At 39.8% G+C, this 23,293-nt stretch overlaps 1 protein-coding gene across 1 annotated transcript in view; it reads right to left on the bottom strand.

Moving 5' to 3' along the window:
* Positions 1–23,293, bottom strand: part of ITGA5 (integrin subunit alpha 5) — a 170,628-nt gene that overhangs the window by 109,105 nt on the left and 38,230 nt on the right. The window contains exon 2 of the mRNA XM_053708269.1: positions 9,396–9,526. Coding sequence (XP_053564244.1) covers positions 9,396–9,526 — 131 coding nt within the window. The remainder of the gene's footprint in view (positions 1–9,395; positions 9,527–23,293) is intronic.

Genomic DNA, 23,293 nt, shown 5'->3' with positions numbered 1-23,293 from the left:
TCCGTAATGTCGTCCAGAGTAGCTGAACTAATGTTCTCTTCCAGAGACTCAATCCAGAATGCCGCTGCAGCCGTGATCGGCGCAATGCATGCAAGGGGTTGCAATATAAAACCTTGTTGAACAAACATTTTCTTAAGGTAACCCTCTAATTTTTTATCCATTGGATCTGAAAAAGCACAGCTATCCTCCACCGGGATAGTGGTACGCTTAGCTAAAGTAGAAACTGCTCCCTCCACCTTAGGGACCGTTTGCCATAAGTCCCGTGTGGTGGCGTCTATTGGAAACATTTTTCTAAATATCGGAGGGGGTGAGAACGGCACACCGGGTCTATCCCACTCCTTAGTAACAATTTCAGTAAGTCTCTTAGGTATAGGAAAAACCTCAGTACTCGCCGGTACCGCAAAATATTTATCCAACCTACACATTTTCTCTGGTATTGCAACTGTGTTACAATCATTCAGAGCCGCTAACACCTCCCCTAGTAATACACGGAGGTTTTCCAGTTTAAATTTAAAATTTGAGATATCTGAATCCAGTCTGTTTGGATCAGAACCGTCACCCACAGAATGAAGTTCTCCGTCCTCATGTTCTGCCACCTGTGACGCAGTGTCTGACATGGCCCTAATATTATCAGCGCACTCTGTTCTCACCCCAGAGTGATCACGCTTACCTCTTAGTTCTGGTAATTTAGCCAAAACTTCAGTCATAACAGTAGCCATATCCTGTAATGTGATTTGTAATGGCCGCCCAGATGTACTCGGCGCTACAATATCACGCACCTCCCGAGCGGGAGATGCAGGTACTGACACGTGAGGCGAGTTAGTCGGCATAACTCTCCCCTCGTTGTTTGGTGAAATTTGTTCAATTTGTACAGATTGACTTTTATTTAAAGTAGCATCAATACAGTTAGTACATAAATTTCTATTGGGCTCCACTTTGGCATTGCAACAAATGACACAGGTATCTTCCTCTGAATCAGACATGTTTAACACACTAGCAAATAAACTTGCAACTTGGAATACAATTCAATTAGAATAATATTAAAAACGTACTGTGCCTTTAAGAAGCACAGAAGATCTATGACAGTTGAAAATTAATAAATTGAAACAGTTATAGCCTCAATCCTTATAAACAACACAACTTTAGCAAAGGTTTAATCCCATTAGCAAAGATAACAAATTCTGAAAGCAGGAAACAAATTACAGAATAAACGTTTTTTGTCTCAGTCAACTATATTTCTCACAGCTCTGCTGAGAGAAATTACCTCCCTCAAAATAAGTTTTGAAGACCCCTGAGCTCTGTAGAGATGAACCGGATCATGCAGGAAATACAATGAGCTGCTGACTGAAATATCTGATGCGTAGCAAAAGCGCCAAAAAACGGCCCCTCCCCCTCACACAGAGCAGTGAGAGAGAACAGAAACTGTCAGAAAAAAGATTAAGCAACTGCCAAGTGGAAAAATAGTGCCCAAAACATTTATTCACTCAGTACCTCAGCAAATGAAAACGATTTTACATTCCAGCAAAAACGTTAAACATAATTTCTAGTTATTAAACAGCTTTATGTACTTCTTACAGTGTAATTCTAGTGAAGTACCATTCCCCAGAATACTGAAGTGTAAAGTATACATACATGACATTATATCGGTATGGCAGGATTTTCTCATCAATTCCATTGTCAGAAAATAAAAGCTGCTACATACCTCTATGCAGATTCATCTGCCCGCTGTCCCCTGATCTGAAGTTTACCTCTCCTCAGATGGCCGAGAAACAGCAATATGATCTTAACTACTCCGGCTAAAATCATAGCAAAAACTCTGGTAGATTCTTCTTCAAACTCTGCCAGAGAGGTAATAACACACTCCGGTGCTATTTTAAAATAACAAACTTTTGATTGAAGATATAAAACTAAGTATAATCACCATAGTCCTCTCACACATCCTATCTAGTCGTTGGGTGCAAGAGAATGACGTAGAGGGGAGGAGCTATATGCAGCTCTGCTGGGTGAATCCTCTTGCACTTCCTGTTGGGGAGGAGTAATATCCCAGAAGTAATGATGACCCGTGGACTGATCACACTTAACAGAAGAAACAGTAATTTTAGATCCAACAGATTAAGGGGTAGATTTATCAAAGCCTACGACAGGGTTCGCCTCACAAGAGAGCCGTATAGTGAAGCAGCACTCACCAAACCGCTGCTTCCCCAACCTCTTCACCACCTCTTAGGTGGTGAATTTCAATTTCAATTTCGGTCTCGTCTGACCGGGGAAATTATCAGCGGCGGCATTGCACAAGAGCGCAAAATTGCGTCCAATTTACTTTTATTATCTATATGTGCTTCATTCTTTAGGTATCCTTTGTTGAAGAAATAGCAAAGCACATGTGTGAGCCATTCACACGAGCAGTCATTAGCAGCTACTGAGCCCATTTAGACATGTTTTTCAACAAACGATATCAAGAGTATGAAGTATTCTCGTTATGAATCATTAAGAAAATAAAATGTGGGTTTCATGACCCTTCAAAGTACCAGTTATAGAAAAACAAGGTGGTTAAAGATTAAATCCTGCTCCCAGTGGATTGTGCGACAGGGGTACTAAAATGTTCATTTTACATGGTTCTCTCTATGTATTGGTCTTCGAGCGAACTGAGATAAATAAGATACGATGACTTTGTATAAATAATTAGATTAGATAATGAGCCAATTGTATATGGTGGTGGTGTCAGGGGCGAAACTACAGGGGGATGCAGCGGTTCGCAATTGCGACTGGGCCCCCAAATGTGGGGGCCCAGCTTCAAAAAACGTTGACCTGCCACTGCCTGCACTAATATCATGTGAGTGTGACATGATGCTTCACTAGTGTCTCTAATTACAGGGGTTAGTCTGTTGTACCCATTGGTGTGTATTTATGCATATGCATGCGCGTGTGTATGATATATATATATATATATATGTTTGTGGAACCAGCAAATTACAGACCTTGTTACTACAGCATGGGGGGAGAGGGGTAACCAGTGTCACTATACACAGTACAGGGGGGCTGGACTATGTCACAGACTACTGTGGTCACTTTATAAAGTACTGGGGTGGGTAGGGTCAGGCCAGCCATCTCACCGGCAGATTACAGACTGTGTCACTAACTCACTATATACAGTACTGGTGCATTAAACAGTGTCACTATATACAGTAATAGGGGGTCAGACCATCTCACAGACTGTGGGTACCTCCTTTTACAGACATGTAATCCGATTCACTTTTTTTTTTCAGTGTTAAATGTTAAAAAAAAAAAAAAAAAAAAAGGAGGTGTGTGTCAAATTCACTTTTTTGTTGTTGGGGGTGGGAGGTTCGGGGGGGGGGGCCCTTCTGATTCTTGCACCTGGGCCCTGTGGTTTCTAGTTACGCCTCTGGGTGGGGTCAGCAGAAATAGCTATTTTATATACAAAAATAAACATAAATAAACACTGTCTCGAACACGTTAAACGCTGCAGCTACTAGAACAAGCCACTGGAAACACATTGAAAGGGAAACCAATTTTACAGTACATTGCTCATTTAATGGTGGAAAACAAAAAACGCATGAAAAACTTTTTTTTGTTTTGTTTCTCAAAATTGCCTCCCTAACAGGCCAGATGATTTTTTAAGCTATCTGAACTGGAGCACAGGTGAAACATGGTTATTTTACCTGCTCTCATCCAAGGTAATTCTGAAAATCTGGCCTGTTGGGGTGGCCTTAGGTCAGATTTGAAAACCAGTGTTCTAGATCTTAGGTTTTCCATTTAGGGTGGGTTTAAATGCAGATTTATAGGGGCCGATTTATCAACCCCCGAATGCTTCTAATTCTGCACGAGCCTTCAGTCTTGCTGGAATCCGGAGTTAAGAAGCAGCGGTCATAAGACCGCTGCTCCTTAACCCGTCCGCCACCTCTGAGGCGGCAGACAATCAGCCCTTTCGGATATGATCTGGGTTGATTGACACCCGCTGCTATCGGCCGATTGGCCGCGGATGTGCAGGGGGCAGTATTGCACAAGCATTTCACAAGAAATACATTTGCAATGATAAATGCCGACAGCGTATGCGGTCAGAATTTATCGATGTCGGGCAGACATGCCCTTCTACAGCGGATCTTGTCCGTCCGACAAAGTAATTGTATATATGTATAGTCTATGAGGCCAATTTATCATTTAATATCCCTTTAATAAAGGATGAGGGAAATAAATGCTGTTTAAATATCTTATGTGGACAGTAAACACTTTCAGACTGTAATCCAAAAACAAACAGCTTTGCAATATATTTCCATTTTTTATATTGATGATTTTCCTGTAACATAAATATGATAAATGTGGATTTTCCAGTCCTGAAAAATGAACGAGCACATGGCAGGCCTCACAAGCCTAAACCTGCAACATTTCTGTCTCTAATTCGCATATTTTTATCTCACCTCTGCTGAAGCCAAACAACTGAATTTGTAAACACAGACAGTAGCAATTCCTGTTATTTGCAGACTCGGACTTAAAGGGATATGAAACTCAATTTTTCTCTTTCATAATTCAGACATACATCCTCAAACTTGGCCCTCCTGATATGCTGGCTGAGCATCATGGAAAATGTAGTTCCAAAACCTCTGGAGGGTCAAGTTTGAGGATGTCAGAGAGAAAAGTAAATTGGAAAGTTGGTTAAATTGAATGCTATTATATAAGTTGCTTCATTCTCTTGGTATCCTTAGCTGAAAAACCAGCAATGCACATCAATAACATTTTTTATCTACAAAAATCCCTATATATAAAAATTATAATATATAAACATTTCTAAAGGATTATGATCAATCCCATAGTTCAGACTATGCTGAGCGGATAAAAACGGCTTAATCATATAAATGCATTGAGAAGAAATGAGAGAAGCATGTAGGGAGGTCCCTTTGTTCATTCATTCATTACATTTTTATACTTGTAGTGATAACCATTAGAGAGATCTGTATGTCTTGTTGCAGATGTGTAAATAATGTAACAGAACCGGGCTAAAATTTATTGTCACAATACATTTTAGAAAAGCAACAAGCGAATATCAATGGGGTATCTTAAAAGAAAAACAAATATCACATTGTTTCATTGCATGTAGTTTTAAACAGGGCATTACATCATTGTACAAAAGAGATTCAACTATAACTGGTCAATGAGCTTTTAGAAAGGTTAAAATGTGAGTACATTGTTGGCACAGAACTCCCAGATAATGTACATTAGTGTGATGCAGATCTAAAACCAATAAAGTTGTGGGCATACGTAGGTGAACATTCTTTCAAATGACAGATTATGCCCCTGCTCTCTAGTACGGATATACATAATGGGGAAAGGTCTTTAATCTGTTACCAGGACACTTAAAATGACTGACTTCCTATTGTGTTGTTCAATAGATGCTTATGGCACGGACATGATCTTTATGACCTTTACTGAATGGGCTTCTTTTCTTACACTCTGTTCCCATTCATTTAACACTCCAGGCCCACAAGCTTTACACAAAAGGCTGTAACTGCAAGGTCGGTACTACAGCATAATGGAGCTATTCCTCTTATTCTGTCTGCAAACATCCAGCCCAAGGGCTTGAACAGGCTATGTTCCAGGAAAAATTAGTCACAAATACAAAACAAATGGCATAAAGAAAGGGAAAAACAAAGTACCACAATGTGGCAGAATGGTTAAAACACATCCTAATGAAACCTAACTTTTTTCTTTTTTTTAAATATCATCTCTCTCTATATACATGCATAGAAAATAACTCATTATGTAGTTCATTAACAAATCTAGACAGACCAGAAGGCTTGTTTTTCCCTCAGAAAACCTCTGAATTACATTGTTTCCAATACAGCAAAGGATTCTAGGTAACATATGAAAATTAGGTTCACAATGACACCTTTTTACTTCAAGTCTGCTTTTCAGCAGATTCCCTTTACGCCAAAGCATTGCTGTTTACACAGCTTATAAACTTAGTCTGCCCTGGGATTGTTATGAATCACTGCACTAACCCTTGCTAACCTTATAAGCTGTGTGAACAGCGATGCTTTGGCGTAAAGGGAATCTGCTGAAAAGCAGACTTGAAGTAAAAAGGTGTGTCATTGTGGACCTAATTTGCATATCTTACCCAGAATCCTTTGATGCACTGGAAACAATGTAATGCAGAGGTTTTCTGTGGGAAAAAACAAGCCTTCTGGCCTGTCTAGATTTGTTAATGAACTACATTATGAGTTATTTTCTCTATATTTTGTGCGTAGTGGAGGATTTTAAACTCACCTTTACCTCCCCCTAATTTTAAATGTTGATAGAGACACATACATACATACCTCTCTATCGCTGAGGGAGGGGGGGAAGGAGTTTTTCTGTCCCTTTTACATGAAGTACTGTTTATTTCCAACAAAATGTACCTTGTTACCCATCATCCAGTTCAGTAAGTCGTAAAATCTAATACAATTTATCACCCCTCAATTGAAAAGGGACTGAATAACTTTTTGTCAATTAATGTATTCAAATTCTTGTTTAACAGAAGTGATGTAAGCAGAATCCCTTCATTGTGATACAAGTTTGTTAACGTGAGCACATTTTAAAAGCAAGCCATAGAAGCTTTAAAATTCATGTATTCCTAGCTGCAATCTTCATTTGACTTTTTAACTGTTATATTTTTTTTATTCTCATATAAAAGTAGATGGAGACTACAAAAAAAACAAAAAAAAAAACTAAAGAGACCTCTATAAATTAGCAATGTTACAACACTAAAAAATGTTTTAATACATAAAAAAGGAGTACCGATCAGTGCACAATTCACGCCCTTCAGAGTCTCAGAATGTTAAGGAGAGGTGGGGTGTAGATAGGGGACACAGCTGCATCTTACAAAATAAAATTACAAGCTAAGATCAACCGCCTTCATGTGGTGGCAGCATCAGAAATAGCAGCAGTTAAAAAAGTGTGAAAATGTTAAAGGGACAATGTACTCCAGGAAGTAACTGTTAAAAGTTAAAGGGATAGTCAAGTCAAAATTAAACTTTTATGATTCAGATAGGATATGCAATTTTTAAAACTTTCCAATTTACTTTTATCATCAAATTTGCTTTGTTCCCTTGGTGGTATTTTTGAAAAAGCTAAACCTAGGTAGGCTCAAAATGATTTCCAAACCATTGAAAACCGCCTCTTAGCTCAGAGCAATTTTGAAAGTTTTTCACAGTAAGACAGGGCTAGTTCATGTGTGTCATATAGATAAACACTGTGCTCACTCCCGTGGAGTTATTTAGGAGTCTGCACTGATTGGCTAAACTGCATGTCTGTCAAAAGCACTGAGATAAGGGGGTAGTCTGCAGAGGCCTAGATATAAGGTAATCACAGAGGTAAAAAGTATATTAATTATAACTCTGTTGGTTATCCAAAACTGGGGAATGGGTAATAAAAAGGATTATCTATCTTTTAACACAATACAAATTCTGGTGTAGACTGTTCCTTTAAAGTGAGACTAAAGTCAAAATTAAACTTTCATGATTCAGATAGAGCGTCCAGTTTTAAGAGTCTTTTCAATTTACTTTAATTATCACATTTTGCAGTCTTTTTTATTTACACACTTTGAGGCACCAGCTCCTGCATGTGCACAAGCTCAGTGTATATGTATACTAGTCTGTGATGGCTACAGGGGGAAAAAGAAAATTGTAAAAACAAAAAACAAAAAACCTTCTTTGAAATTCAGAGCAAGTGTTATTGCAATGTTTTTTATTTTAATGACCCCTTAATTGTATTCCAAGCGCCTGCAGGAACATCATTTTAAATGGCCTTAGCTCTCTGCACTGGGAGGGTGATTTTGGCTGCCTCTTGTTTACATAGATTTTTAATAGCCGACACCGCAGTATTGAAGTTTTTCAGTATAGGTAGTGACTTCATCCAACAAAAGCAGCTATTTCAAATGACAAAATAAAGCCAATGGGGCAATCTGTAAACAAAAGAATACACTCCAGCACGTAAAATGGGACATTGGAAACTTAAAAAAAAAAAAAGGATAAGATTTCACAGTACAATGTCCCTTTATCTATTGGTAATATTTCAGTGTATGCTCTTTATCTGAGACAAACGTTTAACCACAAAGTACTACTTCTTCCTGGTATCCCTTATTGAAATGTGGCTCCCTTCCCTATTCATACACTTAGGTAGGCTCAGGATTTTGCATGTGTCTTGAGCACTATGGGCTCGATTTATCAATCAGGGGCGGACAAATTTGCCCCGTCCACACGAGCTTTCCTCTGGCGGGCAGCAATCCACTGCCTCTAACATTGCACACAAGCTCTATTTTGCACTTGCGTGCAACCCCGCCCCCTGCCTGCGCACAGCCAATCACACTCGGGCAGGATCTATTAATCTCCCCAGTTGGACGACACCGGGGAGATTGAAATGTTCCACCTTAGAGGTGAAGAAGAGGGTAGGGAAGGTCTGATGACCGCTGCTTGATAAACTGTGGCTGCAGGTACTCTTGTGCGAACCTGCAGTCAAAGGGAGGAGAACGGCTTTAAAAGATTACATTTTCCATTTGATCTTCCAGGCCTTTTTATAATAAAAATCAGCTACATCAAACAACTATATATTTTATCATTGTTATTTAAAAGGATTACCTACCAAAACCTAAAGCTTTATGGCAATATTGAGACATTAAAATAAACTGGGTGCTACTATTGTTCAGTACTTAAAAGGGATATAAAACCCAAACACTTTCTTTTGGGATTTAGACCGAGCATACCATTTTAACCCTTTAATGACAGGGTTAATTTGTCTACATTGGAACAACGTTCCGATGTAGATAAATTGAAATCCTGCAATCATGAGATTTCAATGATGGGATCAGGTTAGGGGGGCATCTCTATGACGCTAGGCACGCCCTCCAGACCATGATCCTATTCTGGAAGCGATGTTGGCTTCAGGACAGCCAGACAGCTAGGAAGTTCCATGCAGTCCTAAAGGCGCTAAAGCCCAGCGCAATTAGGACGGCATAGAACGTCCTAACGGCATTAAAAAGGTTAAAAGGTTTCCAGTTTACTTATAATTATCAAATTTGCTTTTTTCCCATAATATTCTGTGTTGAAGAGATACCACCTAGGTAGGCATCTGGAGCACTGCATGGGAGGAACTAGTGCTGCCATCTAATGCTCTTGCAAATGGATAACTGCTGCCATATAGTGCTCGAGAAATGGGCTGGCTCCTAAACTTATATTCCTGCTTTTTAATAAAAGATACCAAGAAAACAAAGAAACATTGATAATAGAATTAGAAATTTGTCAAACATTGCATGTTCTATCTGAATCATGAAATAAAAATGTTGTGTTTTACACCCCTATAACAACAGTGTCACGATTTAAAAGCTTTAAAAGAAACAGAATTTAAGGTACCTGTGAGGTCAAATGGAATAGATGTGCAGCTGCTGTTATTTCTCTGCCACGGACAATAATAGACAGCTCCTCCCTCCACCACATTTTCCTGGCTAGTGTTTGCCTTTGGAGCCCCGACCAGGATACTCACACTATAAAAGAAAGAGGTATCAATGACTAGTGCAGAAAAAAAAAAACATTAACAGTAAATTAGAAAATCAAAATGAAAACAAGATAACTAATTTTCAGCGCTGCATTAGAAGCTAAACTATAATTTGAGGTTTGTTTTACAGAGGTAAAAACGATATATGTTCAAGGTCCAGGATAAAGCTAGGCTTTGTACGTTCATGTTGGTGGAGGTGTGTCCCTATCCACCAATTAAGATGAGGGGGGGTGGTCATCAGCAGTCAAACAATCCATACCATATCCATATGGATACATTTCCTGTGAGGAACGTTAAACTCATCCATATGCAACTAAAAACACAACATATAGTTACATTTCTTCCAAAATATTTAAGTTAATAATAAACTAGAGTTGCAACAACTAAATCGATAATCTATTATGAAAATAGTTGTAATTATATATATTATATAAATAGTCGTTGAAAATAGTCTCGTTCTAAATTAGTTGGTCTGCACATGGCACGGTTTCACTCTGATGAACTCCTGGACATGGTGTTATGTCCTCAGCCTAAAGATGTTAACTTGTCACTTTTTCAGGACAGTATACATTTTTTTTAAGTACTAGCTTATGTGGATTAGATCACCTGTGCAACCCAAAATAATAGGAGTCATCATTTGGATTATTTATATTAAATCAGGCGATTTGGGACTATGCTTTGCATGATATAGTGTTGAGCTTATTATTTACACTTAGCCCAAAATTAATGGGAGTTATTTGAATTGATGATTGCTTGCTAACAGATAATAGTGCACAATCAGCTAATAATTCTGCAATTACTGATTATATGTACTGTATAGATAACAGTGTAAGGCCTTGTCCCGTTATTGATATATAGTCCTTATATTTTTATCAGATTCAACCTCTATAAAAGTTATCTTTAAGTGAATGTCAGGTTTAATGAAAAAAATCCTATTAAAAACAGGGGCACTTTCATTCATCAAACTTTACATTTCACTCTGTTAAAATACTTACCACCTTTTATTCTTGAAAGCCGCTCCAGCGCTTCCTTCCACCCCCGCCCCCCCCCCCCCGTCGCAAGCCTCTTCATATGTCAGCCATGACGAACCCGGCTTCCTCCAATCACGGCCCCCCCCCCCAGAGCAAACATTGCCTGAGGCCAAGCCGTGATTGGAGAAAGCCGGATTAGTCATATTTGACATATAAAGAGGCTTGCGACGGGCAGTGGAAGCGATGAAGCAGCCTCAATGTCAAGTTTGATGAATGAAAGTGCCCCTGTTTTTAATAGGATTTTTAAAAACTTAGCACACATTCTTCAAACTTGACATTCACTTTAAGAGCAGAGTAGAAATTTTTCCCTAACCTTACAGATGGTATTTTACATTTACAGATTAACTTAATTGCAACTCAACATCATCTACCCAAGTACGTGGTTTTGTTCGATTATAATAAAAAAAATTAAAAAAATTGGTTATGTTAATGCATTGTTTTATTCTTAGTCAATAACCAATTTTATTTTAAAAACACTTTTTTATACTTTAAGTAAAAAAAAAAAAAGTTATTTTTAATCCGATTAATAGATTATGAGAATAAAATCGATAATTGCAGCTCTAATAACCCAATGTCTTCTGCAAGCTGGTTTCAGATGCATTTGTATTGATGTGGATACAGACAGGCAAAATATGTATTTCAAATGACAAAAAAGTAAAGATGATTATAAACAAATTAATTCACCGCTACACTGAAATGGATAATAAGAAACACATTAAAAAAAAGACAAAGAAATCCAAGAACACTGTTCCTTTAAAGGGTTATACAACTTTTGTAATTTGTATGAACAACAAATTCATTATACGAAACTTCAGTACTATAAGTTTTAAATGCACTTTTATCCCAAAACGAAGATTCCTCTTATTTATAATTCATATTTTTAGATCTTCTATAAATGGCTCTAACGACCGCCCCCCAAAAAAAGGTTGGAATTCAGAATTATTTAGGCTCTCACATCCTCCAATCACACCTCTAATTTGAATATGCGTGACACGAGCTGTGAGGGGAAGTGCTAGGTGTAAAAAGTGATCGGTTCCAGAGCACACAGCCCTGCTCTTTGTGACTGAGAGACTACCTTATTTTAAACTGCCAATATTCTAACAGGCACATTTCAGCTGCAATGCTCCTTCCCTGGCCTGTGCTGCCAGTACATGGAGAAGGGTGGCCTAGGGGGAGGTACTAACCGTAGAGCTAGAGCCGTTGCCTGTTGGATTCTGCGACCCGTCTGTCGCATGTGCACATTATCGTTGCAAAATCCGATGACAGACAGCTATTCTATCAGATTTTGCAACCAGCTGACACAGAAAGATTAAGGATCAATTTGTGCATGTCAGAATCGATAGGAAATGCACATGCGGGCCGCCATGATTGTTCTACTCAGGTAGAACATGGTAATTTGCCGTGCATAATGAGGATCCTGAAGGGTTTGGCAGCAATAATAATTTTGTCATGAAAATAAAGTTAAATGATTAAAATTGGCTAATACATGTTATTTTCAATATTAAAGTACTTGGTAAGAGGTTTTGAAAGAGGTTAAAAAAAAAAAAAAAAAAAAGGGTTTACTATCCCTTTAAGATATGTAATATAAACTGAGCCGCTACATTTCTCCTTACTATTAATACAGTAGAGTTACATAAACAAATGCATGGTAAAAATACAATAGCATTTAGTCTGAACTTCAAAGTAGTAGTAGCTTATGTCTATTTCCACTCCCCCTGTATCATGTGACAGCCATCAGCCAATCACAAATGCATATACGTATGTTCTGTGAATTCTTGCACATGCTCAATAGGAGCTGATGACAAAGTGTAAATATAAAAAGATTGTGGACATTTTTTTTATGGAAGTAAATTTGAAAGTGGTTTAAAATTGCATGATCTGTCTGTATCATGAAATTGTCATTTTGAGGAGTGTCCCTTTAACGGGTCTTTCCCTAGAGGACAATTCATATTGCATGGGGTATTCTTTTTGCTTAGCAAACTGGCTGTCAAGTGGGAAAACAAAGTAGGGGTGTTTCATGTATGATTCACCTTATTTAGGAATGAACCATTTAGAAGAAAAACAACTGGCACATCTTCAAAGTTAAAACATCCAAATTTATTGCATCACTTAAAATGGCAAAAAGGGGGGGCGGAGCTAATAGCCAAAGAGAATGGACGTGTTTTATTAGAGCTCCACAAAAAAAGCAACAAACATACTAGAATTTTATAGTTATCGGCATAAACTGCAGTTAAGGGACTAATGTCTGATGATCCTTATCAGTCTCCTGACCTTTCTGATGCCTTTTGTGTTTATATCAAGCCTGAGACGGAACTTCAATTTGGAGGCCTATTGAGCCATGCTGTCATGGGCAGTGATGGCCGCGTAACTTTGAGTAATTGGTGAAAGCTGCCTCAAGGATCGTGCCTGTCGGCTGCTCTTACGTATAATATACTTAAGCTGAGGCCCTCATAGCGATCATGGAGGATTTCCACGCGGCCATCCTGGCCCTCTTTGAGGACCACAACCGGAAGCTAATAAGCAGAATGGACCGGCTTATAGTAACCCTCAGCCCCAGAGGTATGGAGATCTCAGATAGTGACTCACGTGCAGAAGAACGGAGAGCGGACCTCATGTGCCGATGAACCCCGGTCAGTTTCTCTCACCCACCATAGTCGCTGGCCTTCCAGTCGCTGACCAAGAAGTCGGGAGCTGCTGGCATATCGCGCCCGCTGTTGATCTGGTGGATGCGGCCGGTCCGCTGGAGACAGGAGCGGGCTGTTCAGAAAGTGCAGTGGAAGTAGTCCCGACGGTTCCTACAGAGGTTACAGCGAGGAGTATACCTGGCCCTCAGATATGCAGTTTCGGACTCGAGAATTGGCTGGAGCAACCTGTATTGCTGCACTGCTCTGAAGACCCTATCTATGTAGGAAAGCCTTCAAGTAAAGAAGTATACACGGAGACAGGTATAATACATACAATGGGTCACCCTAATCCTACTAACTAGAAGGCCTTGGAGTCACGCACTGTTTGGAGCTCCCGGTGGAGGTTTTCACGTGGCAGGACTCTCCTTGTGGCATCTTGTATATTAACAATCCCCTTTACTATGTGTGGAGTGGGGTGAACTTTGATTACATGGCATTGCTGACTATGGACACTTCACTCCCCGCAATTGTACTGATCTCAAATCCCTATAACAATTATATTTGGGGTGATGTGTAGACTTCCCGCCTGTAACCCTAGTATCAATATTTCCATGTTTCACTGTCTATATTAGCCTGAATGTCCATAGCTAGGTTGCGAATCCCTATGTAACAACATATGTACATTTTCTCATAGTTCAGTTATTTATGACGGCCCTAGGGCCTGAGACATAGATTTGCAACGTGGTTCCCTATCTGCTCCACTCTGGATAGTAGCTTACTTCATTTGCAGTACTACAGCTGCCTATGTTTTTCATTTGTGGAACTCTAACCAGGTTTCTAATAAATGTTTAAAGCTTATCATTTAACTTAAAAACCATCCTCCATCCCTCACCCCTTCCCTCCCTCCTTCATCTCTCCCTTCCCTCTTTCCCCCCCCCCCTCCCTGCCTTCTCTACCCCCCCCCTCCCCTCTCCTACCCCCCTCCCTTCCCTCTCTACCCCCCTCCCTTCCCTCTCTACCCCCATCCCTCCCTCTTTGCCTCCCCTCCCTCTTTACCCCCCTCCCTTCCCTCTTCCCCCCTCCCCTCTTTCCCCCCCCTTCCTCACCCCTTTCCTCACTCATCCCTCCCTCCCTCTTTTTCCTTCTCTCCTCTTTTTCCCCCTTCTTTCCCCCCTCCCTCTTCCTTGCCCCTTACCCCTCTCCCCTCTTTTCCCCCTTTCCTTCTTCCCCCTTCCCTCTTTCCCTCCTTTTTCCCGCTCCCTCCTTCCTACCCCTTCCCACCTTCTCTTTCCACTGCCTTCCCCCCCTTTCTCTCTCCTCTTCCCCTCCCCCCTTTTTTAATCGTGTGGGAAGGGATAAATACCTTATCCTCCGCACCCCTTTTTGGCAGAGTTAGGTAGTCTCTGCCCTGTCCGCAGAGTCCTTACCGTATCCTGAACCTATATGAGTGTGAAAGAAAGGCTCTCCGGATGTTTACAATAAATAGATTTGTTAGGATTGTTTTATGTGTCTAATGTCTACAGAATGTTTGCTATCATAATCTTAATACTGATGTTAGCCTGTTTATAAGTTTGACATATGTGTTAGAACTGCTGATATGATGATCAAGGTTCGAAGATTTAGAGCGATTAATATATGTGATTCCCATGTGTTTTCTCAAGCTAGATTACTCATCTCCCTGAGCTTGCAACCTTAGATACATAGTCTTACTCCTCTTATGCTAGCTGTTCTAAGGTGCATAGCTACATTTACTTCCCTACTATTATATAGAGTTACGTGAGAAGCAGTCACTACAGTTTTATTTTTCAGACACAGAGTGGAGAAATTGTGTATTTTCTAATGTTCAATGTTTGTGTCTAACCATGTTTGCAGTAGTAGCAGAAGCCCATATCAATATAGCACCTCTACTAGTTTCCGAGTTGGCTATATCACATTAACTAAGAGTAACTTAAGTGCACTGCTGTGCTTCTATATTTTGAAAATATTTACAGATTCCCAATTTTATCGCTATTTCATACGCATTGACACTAGACTCTTTGAAATTAGCTTTGTTTTTGGGTCCTTAGTGACGGACTAAGGTTTTTGGTCCCTTAAGTGGACCTGTTTGCTTAGAGGACATTACGATCCAACAAACTCAAAAAATGAGGTAACCAGAATATCATACCCTGTTGGTTTGATGCGTGTTTATGTTCCCACATGATGTAATGTATTTGCTTGGTATGTGTTTATTCCTACAGGATGTGTATAAATTGTATCTTTTCCGATATGACTGTATTGTAAAAGCTAATTTTACCTCAATAAAAAATTATATTTAAAAAAAAAAAATGGCAAAAAAGTCATGCTTTACATGTTTCGGCACTCAAGCCTTAATCATAAGCATGACTTAAAGGGACAGTATACACTCATTTTCATATAACTGCATGTAATAGACACTACTATAAAGAATAAGATGCACAGATACGGATATAAAAATCCTGTATAAAATGGTTTAAAAACGTACTTAGAAGCTTTCAGTTTAGCTCCGTTGAAAAGGTAGCTGGAAAGCCCACTGCAAGTGGGAAATAAGACACTCCCCCCTCCTCCCCCTTCTTTTGCATATGAAAAGACCCTTTACACAAACAGGAGCAAGCTGGAGTAGGTAGCTGACGGTATTCACATAAAACTTTGGGGCTTGGTTAGGGGTCTGAAAATCAGAGCAATGCTACTTAAAAATAAGCAAAACTATACATTTATTTAAAAAAAAAAAAACTTTATGGGCTATATAAATAGATCATCTACAAAACATTTATGCAAAGAAAAAATGAGTGTATAATGGTCCTTTAACTAAAACATCTCTATTTAAGAGCACTACCGAGTGACTATTGGGCAATGCCAGGTCACATGTGAAGATGCAGATTAATGAAACATCTTAAAGGTGGACTAAAGAAAATGCATGTCATTGAAAGGTAATACCTATATGTGAAATAATGAATTATCTTAAGGCAACCTTAAAGAAGAACTAGCTATTAAAGGAAAGAGTATATATAAATATATCAATAAACAGCACTGCACAGAAATATTTAACAGTTAGCTATATACATTTTAAATCTCAATAGCTATGAGACAATAATATTCATTTGAGTATACATATTTACATATGCAATGTAAAAAAGGCTTTAAAGGGACACTAAACCCAAAATGTTTCTCTCATGATTCAGGTAGAGAATACAATTTTTAACAACATTCCAATTTACTTCTATTATCTAATTTGCTTCATTCCTTAGATATCCTTTGCTGAAGAAATAACAATGCACATGTGTGAGCCAATCACATGAGGCATCTATGTGCAGTCACCAATCAGCAACTACTAAGCATATTTAGATATGCTTTTCAGCAAAGGTAATGGAGCAAAATAGATCATAGAAGTAAATTAGAAAGCCGTTTAAAAATTGCATGCAATTTCTAAAATCATGAAAGAAAAAATTTGGGTTTGATGTCCCTTTAAATATCTATAAAAATTAGTATAGCCTAACAAATATTATTCTGAAAACCAGGGGACATAATAATAAAATATATATATATATATATATATATATATATATATATATATATATATATATATATATATATATATATATATATATATATATATATATATATATATATATATATATATATATATATATATATATATATATATATATATTAGCAATCTCAAATACAAAATCCTATTCGATTTAGGGACCTGATTTAGACCATGAAAAATATTCTGTGACGTGGAGGACTCATTTAGAAATCTACAGGTCATACCGAGGACAAGTGAGATAATGAACACGACAATCTAATTTTCCCACCTATGTGCAAAAGACAGACATGGGCTTTGTGAGCTTCAAGGACAGGTGTCCCTGTGTTAACATTTTAAAAAGGTTCTAGAAGTTACCAAGCCAATTATATATCAAATTTCACCAATATTTAAAGAGGGAATACTTTAACATAATTCAATATTTTATATTACTATTTCAAAGTTTTTTTAAAAAAAAAGTGTACATTATGTCGTCACCTTTTCCTGTAATTTAGCTCTGAAGATTGGAGCCTGCAAATCCAGTTCTTGGCTGGACAGACTTCACAAGCCTAACCCTGCTATATTCAACACAACTTTGTTTGTCAACTCTTGTAAATCATACCGTACCCAATTGGCTTCAGTCTAAAGATATACCGTTATTTCTTCAATATTTAAAAAAGGGATAAATTGAAATTTGCAAGGGCACACTTCAATTTTAAATAAGCATTTTTGTAATATACTTCCATTAGCAAAAATACACACCACCGCCAGCTCTCTGAGAAGGCGGTGTGTTAGAATAATGGCGCACAGGCACTCACAGGATATGTGCGTATGCTGCAGAAAAAGTTACTTACTAGAAGCATTTTTACTACTGGAAGTATATTGCAAAAATGCTTCTATTTCAAACTGAAATGCACATTTACATTTTTGACCTTTTTATCCCTTTCAGCAACTTAATTGTAAAAATACATATGAATATTCTGAGGCTAATCTTTGCTTGATATTTATCATTCATAAAGTGTTTATGCTCCTGTAAGTAGTGTGGTGAGTTGAGTGCACTAAAAACAGACAAATTATGCAGATAGTCGTCACAGTTCACTCTAAGGGCAGACGTACAAATGGCACAAAAGTTACGTATAAGTATAGCAGGTGAGTAAAAACTAGAGAGCTTATGGGACATAAAAACATAATTTATGCTTACCTGATAAATTCCTTTCTTCTGTTGTGTGATCAGTCCACGGGTCATCATTACTTCTGGGATATAACTCCTCCCCAACAGGAAATGCAAGAGGATTCACCCAGCAGAGCTGCATATAGCTCCTCCCCTCTACGTCAGTCCCAGTCATTCGACCAAGAAACAACGAGAAAGGAGTAACCAAGGGTGAAGTGGTGACTGGAGTATAATTTAAAAGATATTTACCTGCCTTAAAACAGGGCGGGCCGTGGACTGATCACACAACAGAAGAAAGGAATTTATCAGGTAAGCATAAATTATGTTTTCTTCTGTTATGTGTGATCAGTCCACGGGTCATCATTACTTCTGGGATACCAATACCAAAGCAAAAGTACACGGATGACGGGAGGGATAGGCAGGCTCATTATACAGAAGGAACCACTGCCTGAAGAACCTTTCTCCCAAAAATAGCCTCCGAAGAAGCAAAAGTGTCAAATTTGTAAAATTTGGAAAAAGTATGAAGCGAAGACCAAGTTGCAGCCTTGCAAATCTGTTCAACAGAGGCCTCATTCTTAAAGGCCCAAGTGGAAGCCACAGCTCTAGTGGAGTGAGCTGTAATTCTTTCAGGAGGCTGCTGTCCAGCAGTCTCATAGGCTAAACGTATTATGCTACGAAGCCAAAAAGAGAGAGAGGTAGCAGAAGCTTTTTGACCTCTCCTCTGTCCAGAGTAAACGACAAACAAGGAAGAAGTTTGGCGAAAATCTTTAGTTGCCTGCAAGTAGAACTTGAGGGCACGAACTACATCCAGATTGTGTAAAAGACGTTCCTTCTTTGAAGAAGGATTTGGACACAAGGATGGGACAACAATCACTTGATTGATGTTCCTGTTAGTGACTACCTTAGGTAAGAACCCAGGTTTAGTACGCAGAACTACCTTGTCTGAGTGAAAAATCAGATAAGGGGAATCACAATGTAAGGCTGATAACTCAGAGACTCTTCGAGCCGAGGAAATAGCCATTAAAAACAGAACTTTCCAAGATAACATTTTTATATCAATGGAATGAAGGGGTTCAAACGGAACACCCTGTAAAACGTTAAGAACTAAGTTTAAACTCCATGGTGGAGCAACAGCTTTAAACACAGGCTTGATCCTAGCTAAAGCCTGACAAAAGGACTGGACGTCTGGATTTTCTGACAGACGTCTGTGTAACAAGATGGACAGAGCTGAAATCTGTCCCTTTAATGAACTAGCTGATAAACCCTTTTCTAAACCTTCTTGTAGAAAAGACAATATCCTAGCGATCCTAACCTTACTCCAGGAGTAACCTTTGGATTCGCACCAGTATAGGTATTTCCGCCATATTTTATGGTAAATCCTTCTGGTAACAGGCTTCCTAGCCTGAATCAGGGTATCAATAAGAATTACTGATGCTCTCTCCTGTTTGATTTTGGCAATCAATCGAGGAAGCAGCGGGAAGGGTGGAAACACATAAGCCATCCTGAAGTTCCAAGGTGCTGTCAAAGCATCTATCAGAACTGCTCCCGGATCCCTGGATCTGGACCCGTAGCGAGGAAGTTTGGCGTTCTGGCGAGACGCCATGAGATCTATCTCTGGTTTGCCCCAACGTCGAAGTATTTGGGCAAAGACCTCCGGATGAAGTTCCCACTCCCCCGGATGAAGAGTCTGGCGACTCAAGAAATCCGCCTCCCAGTTCTCCACTCCCGGGATGTGGATTGCTGACAGGTGGCAAGAGTGAGACTCTGCCCAGCGAATTATCTTTGATACTTCCATCATTGCTAGGGAGCTTCTTGTCCCTCCCTGATGGTTGATGTAAGCTACAGTCGTGATGTTGTCCGACTGAAACCTGATGAACCCCCGAGTTATTAACTGGGGCCAAGCCAGAAGGGCATTGAGAACTGCTCTCAATTCCAGAATGTTTATTGGAAGGAGACTCTCCTCCTGATTCCATAGTCCCTGAGCCTTCAGAGAATTCCAGACAGCGCCCCAACCTAGTAGGCTGGCGTCTGTTGTTACAATTGTCCAGTCTGGCCTGCTGAATGGCATTCCCCTGGACAGGTGTGGCCGATGAAGCCACCATAGAAGAGAATTTCTGGTCTCTTGATTCAGATTCAGAGTAGGGGACAAATCTGAGTAATCCCCATTCCACTGACTTAGCATGCATAGTTGCAGCGGTCTGAGGTGTAGGCGTGCAAAAGGTACTATGTCCATTGCCGCTACCATTAAGCCGATCACCTCCATGCATTGAGCTACTGACGGGTGTTGAATGGAATGAAGGACGCGGCATGCATTTTGAAGTTTTGTTAACCTGTCTTCTGTCAGGTAAATCTTCATTTCTACAGAATCTATAAGAGTCCCCAAGAATGGAACTCTTGTGAGAGGAAAGAGAGAACTCTTCTTTTCGTTCACTTTCCATCCATGCGACCTTAGAAATGCCAGAACTAACTCTGTATGAGACTTGGCAGTTTGAAAGCTTGAAGCTTGTATTAGAATGTCGTCTAGGTACGGAGCTACCGAAATCCCTCGCGGTCTTAGTACCGCTAGAAGGGCACCCAGAACCTTTGTGAAGATTCTTGGAGCCGTAGCCAATCCGAATGGAAGAGCTACAAACTGGTAGTGCCTGTCTAAGAAGGCAAACCTTAGATACCGGTGATGATCTTTGTGGATCGGTATGTGAAGGTAAGCATCCTTTAAATCCACTGTGGTCATGTACTGACCCTCTTGGATCATGGGTAAAATTGTCCGAATAGTTTCCATTTTGAACGATGGAACTCTTAGGAATTTGTTTAGAGTCTTTAAATCTAAGATTGGCCTGAAAGTTCCCTCTTTTTTGGGAACCACAAACAGGTTTGAGTAGAACCCTTGTCCGTGTTCCGACCACGGAACCGGATGGATCACTCCCATTGTTAACAGATCTTGTACGCAGCGTAGAAACGCTTCTTTCTTTATCTGGTTTGTTGACAACCTTGACAGATGAAATCTCCCTCTTGGGGGAGATAATTTGAAGTCTAGAAGGTATCCCTGAGATATGATCTCTAGTGCCCAGGGATCCTGAACATCTCTTGCCCAGGCCTGGGCGAAGAGAGAGAGTCTGCCCCCTACTAGATCCGGTCCCGGATCGGGGGCTCTCGGTTCATGCTGTCTTTGGGGCAGCAGCAGGTTTCCTGGCCTGCTTGCTTTTGTTCCAGGACTGGTTAGGCTTCCAGCCTTGCCTGTAACGAGCAACAGCTCCTTCCTGTTTTGGTGCAGTGGAGGTTGATGCTGCTCCTGTTTTGAAATTCCGAAAGGGACGAAAATTAGACTGTCTAGCCTTAGCTTTGGCCTTGTCTTGAGGTAGGGCGTGGCCCTTACCTCCCGTAATGTCAGCGATAATTTCTTTCAAACCGGGCCCGAATAAGGACTGCCCCTTGAAAGGTATATTAAGTAATTTGGACTTAGAAGTAACATCAGCTGACCAGGATTTTAGCCACAGTGCCCTGCGTGCCTGTATGGCGAATCCTGAGTTCTTAGCCGTAAGTTTGGTTAAATGTACTACGGCCTCCGAAATGAAAGAATTAGCTAGTTTAAGGACTCTAAGCCTGTCCGTAATGTCGTCTAGCGTAGAGGAACTAAGGTTCTCTTCAAGCGACTCAATCCAAAATGCTGCCGCAGCCGTAATCGGCGCGATACATGCAAGGGGTTGTAATATAAAACCTTGTTGAACAAACATTTTCTTAAGGTAACCCTCTAATTTTTTATCCATTGGATCTGAGAAAGCACAGCTATCCTCCACCGGGATAGTGGTACGCTTAGCTAAAGTAGAAACTGCTCCCTCCACCTTGGGGACCGTTTGCCATAAGTCCCGAGTGGTGGCGTCTATTGGAAACATCTTTCTAAATATTGGAGGGGGTGAGAACGGCACACCGGGTCTATCCCACTCCTTAGTAACAATTTCAGTTAGTCTCTTAGGTATAGGAAAAACGTCAGTACTCGCCGGTACCGCAAAGTATTTATCCAACCTACACAGTTTCTCTGGTATTGCAACAGTGTTACAATCGTTGAGAGCTGCTAAGACCTCCCCTAGTAGTACACGGAGGTTCTCCAATTTAAATTTAAAATTTGAAATATCTGAGTCCAATCTGTTTGGATCAGAACCGTCACCCACAGAATGAAGCTCTCCGTCCTCATGCTCTGCGAGCTGTGACGCAGTATCAGACATGGCCCTAGCATTGTCAGCGCACTCTGTTCTCACCCCAGAGTGATCACGCTTGCCTCTTAGTTCAGGTAATTTAGACAAAACTTCAGTCATAACAGTAGCCATATCTTGTAATGTTATCTGTAATGGCCGCCCAGATGTACTAGGCGCCAAAATATCACGCACCTCCCGGGCGGGAGATGCAGGTACTGTCGCGTGAGGCGAGTTAGTCGGCATAACTCTCCCCTCGCTGTTTGGTGAAATTTGTTCACATTGTACAGATTGACTTTTATTTAAAGTAGCATCAATACAGTTAGTACATAAATTTCTATTGGGCTCCACCTTGGCATTGGAACAAATGACACAGATATCTTCCTCTGAGACAGACATGTTTAACACACTAGCAAAAAACTTACAACTTGGTTATAATCTTTTTTAGCAAAAAACGTACTGTGCCTCAAAGAGGTACTAACGATTAAATGACAGTTGAAATAATGAACTGAAAAACAGTTATTGCATCAAATTTTAAAACAACACAACTTTTAGCAAAGGTTTGTTCCCATTAGTAAAAAACAACACTAATTAAATTTGTACATAAGAAAAACAAAACAACGTTTTTTATACACAGTCACTATAAGAATCCTCACAGCTCTGCTGAGAGAATTTACCTCCCTTCAAAGAAGTTTGAAGACCCCTGAGATCTGTCAGAGATGAACCGGATCATGCAGGACATATAAAAGTAGCTGACTGGAATTTTTTGATGCGTAGCAAAGAGCGCCAAAAACGGCCCCTCCCTCTCCCACACAGCAGTGAAGAGAAACGAAACTGTCACAATTAAAGCAAAAAACTGCCAAGTGGAAATAATGCCCAAACATTTATTCACACAGTACCTCAGCAATGTAAACGATTCTACATTCCAGCAAAAACGTTTAACATGAGAATAGTTATTAAAAGGATTAGTGACCTTAACACAGTAGTTCCGGTGAAATACCATCCCCAGAATACTGAAGTGTATACATACATGTCATTTTAACGGTATGGCAGGCTTTTCTCATCAATTCCATTCAGAAAATAAAAACTGCCACATACCTCAATGCAGATTCATCTGCCCGCTGTCCCCTGATCTGAAGCCTTTACCTCCCTCAGATGGTCGAGAACAGCAATATGATCTTAACGACTCCGGTTAAAATCAT

The sequence above is a fragment of the Bombina bombina genome, chromosome 3, assembly GCF_027579735.1.
Source record: "Bombina bombina isolate aBomBom1 chromosome 3, aBomBom1.pri, whole genome shotgun sequence".
NCBI lineage: Eukaryota > Metazoa > Chordata > Amphibia > Anura > Bombinatoridae > Bombina > Bombina bombina.
Note: the sequence above shows the minus strand (reverse complement) of the source record. Positions and strands in the feature narration are given on the sequence as shown.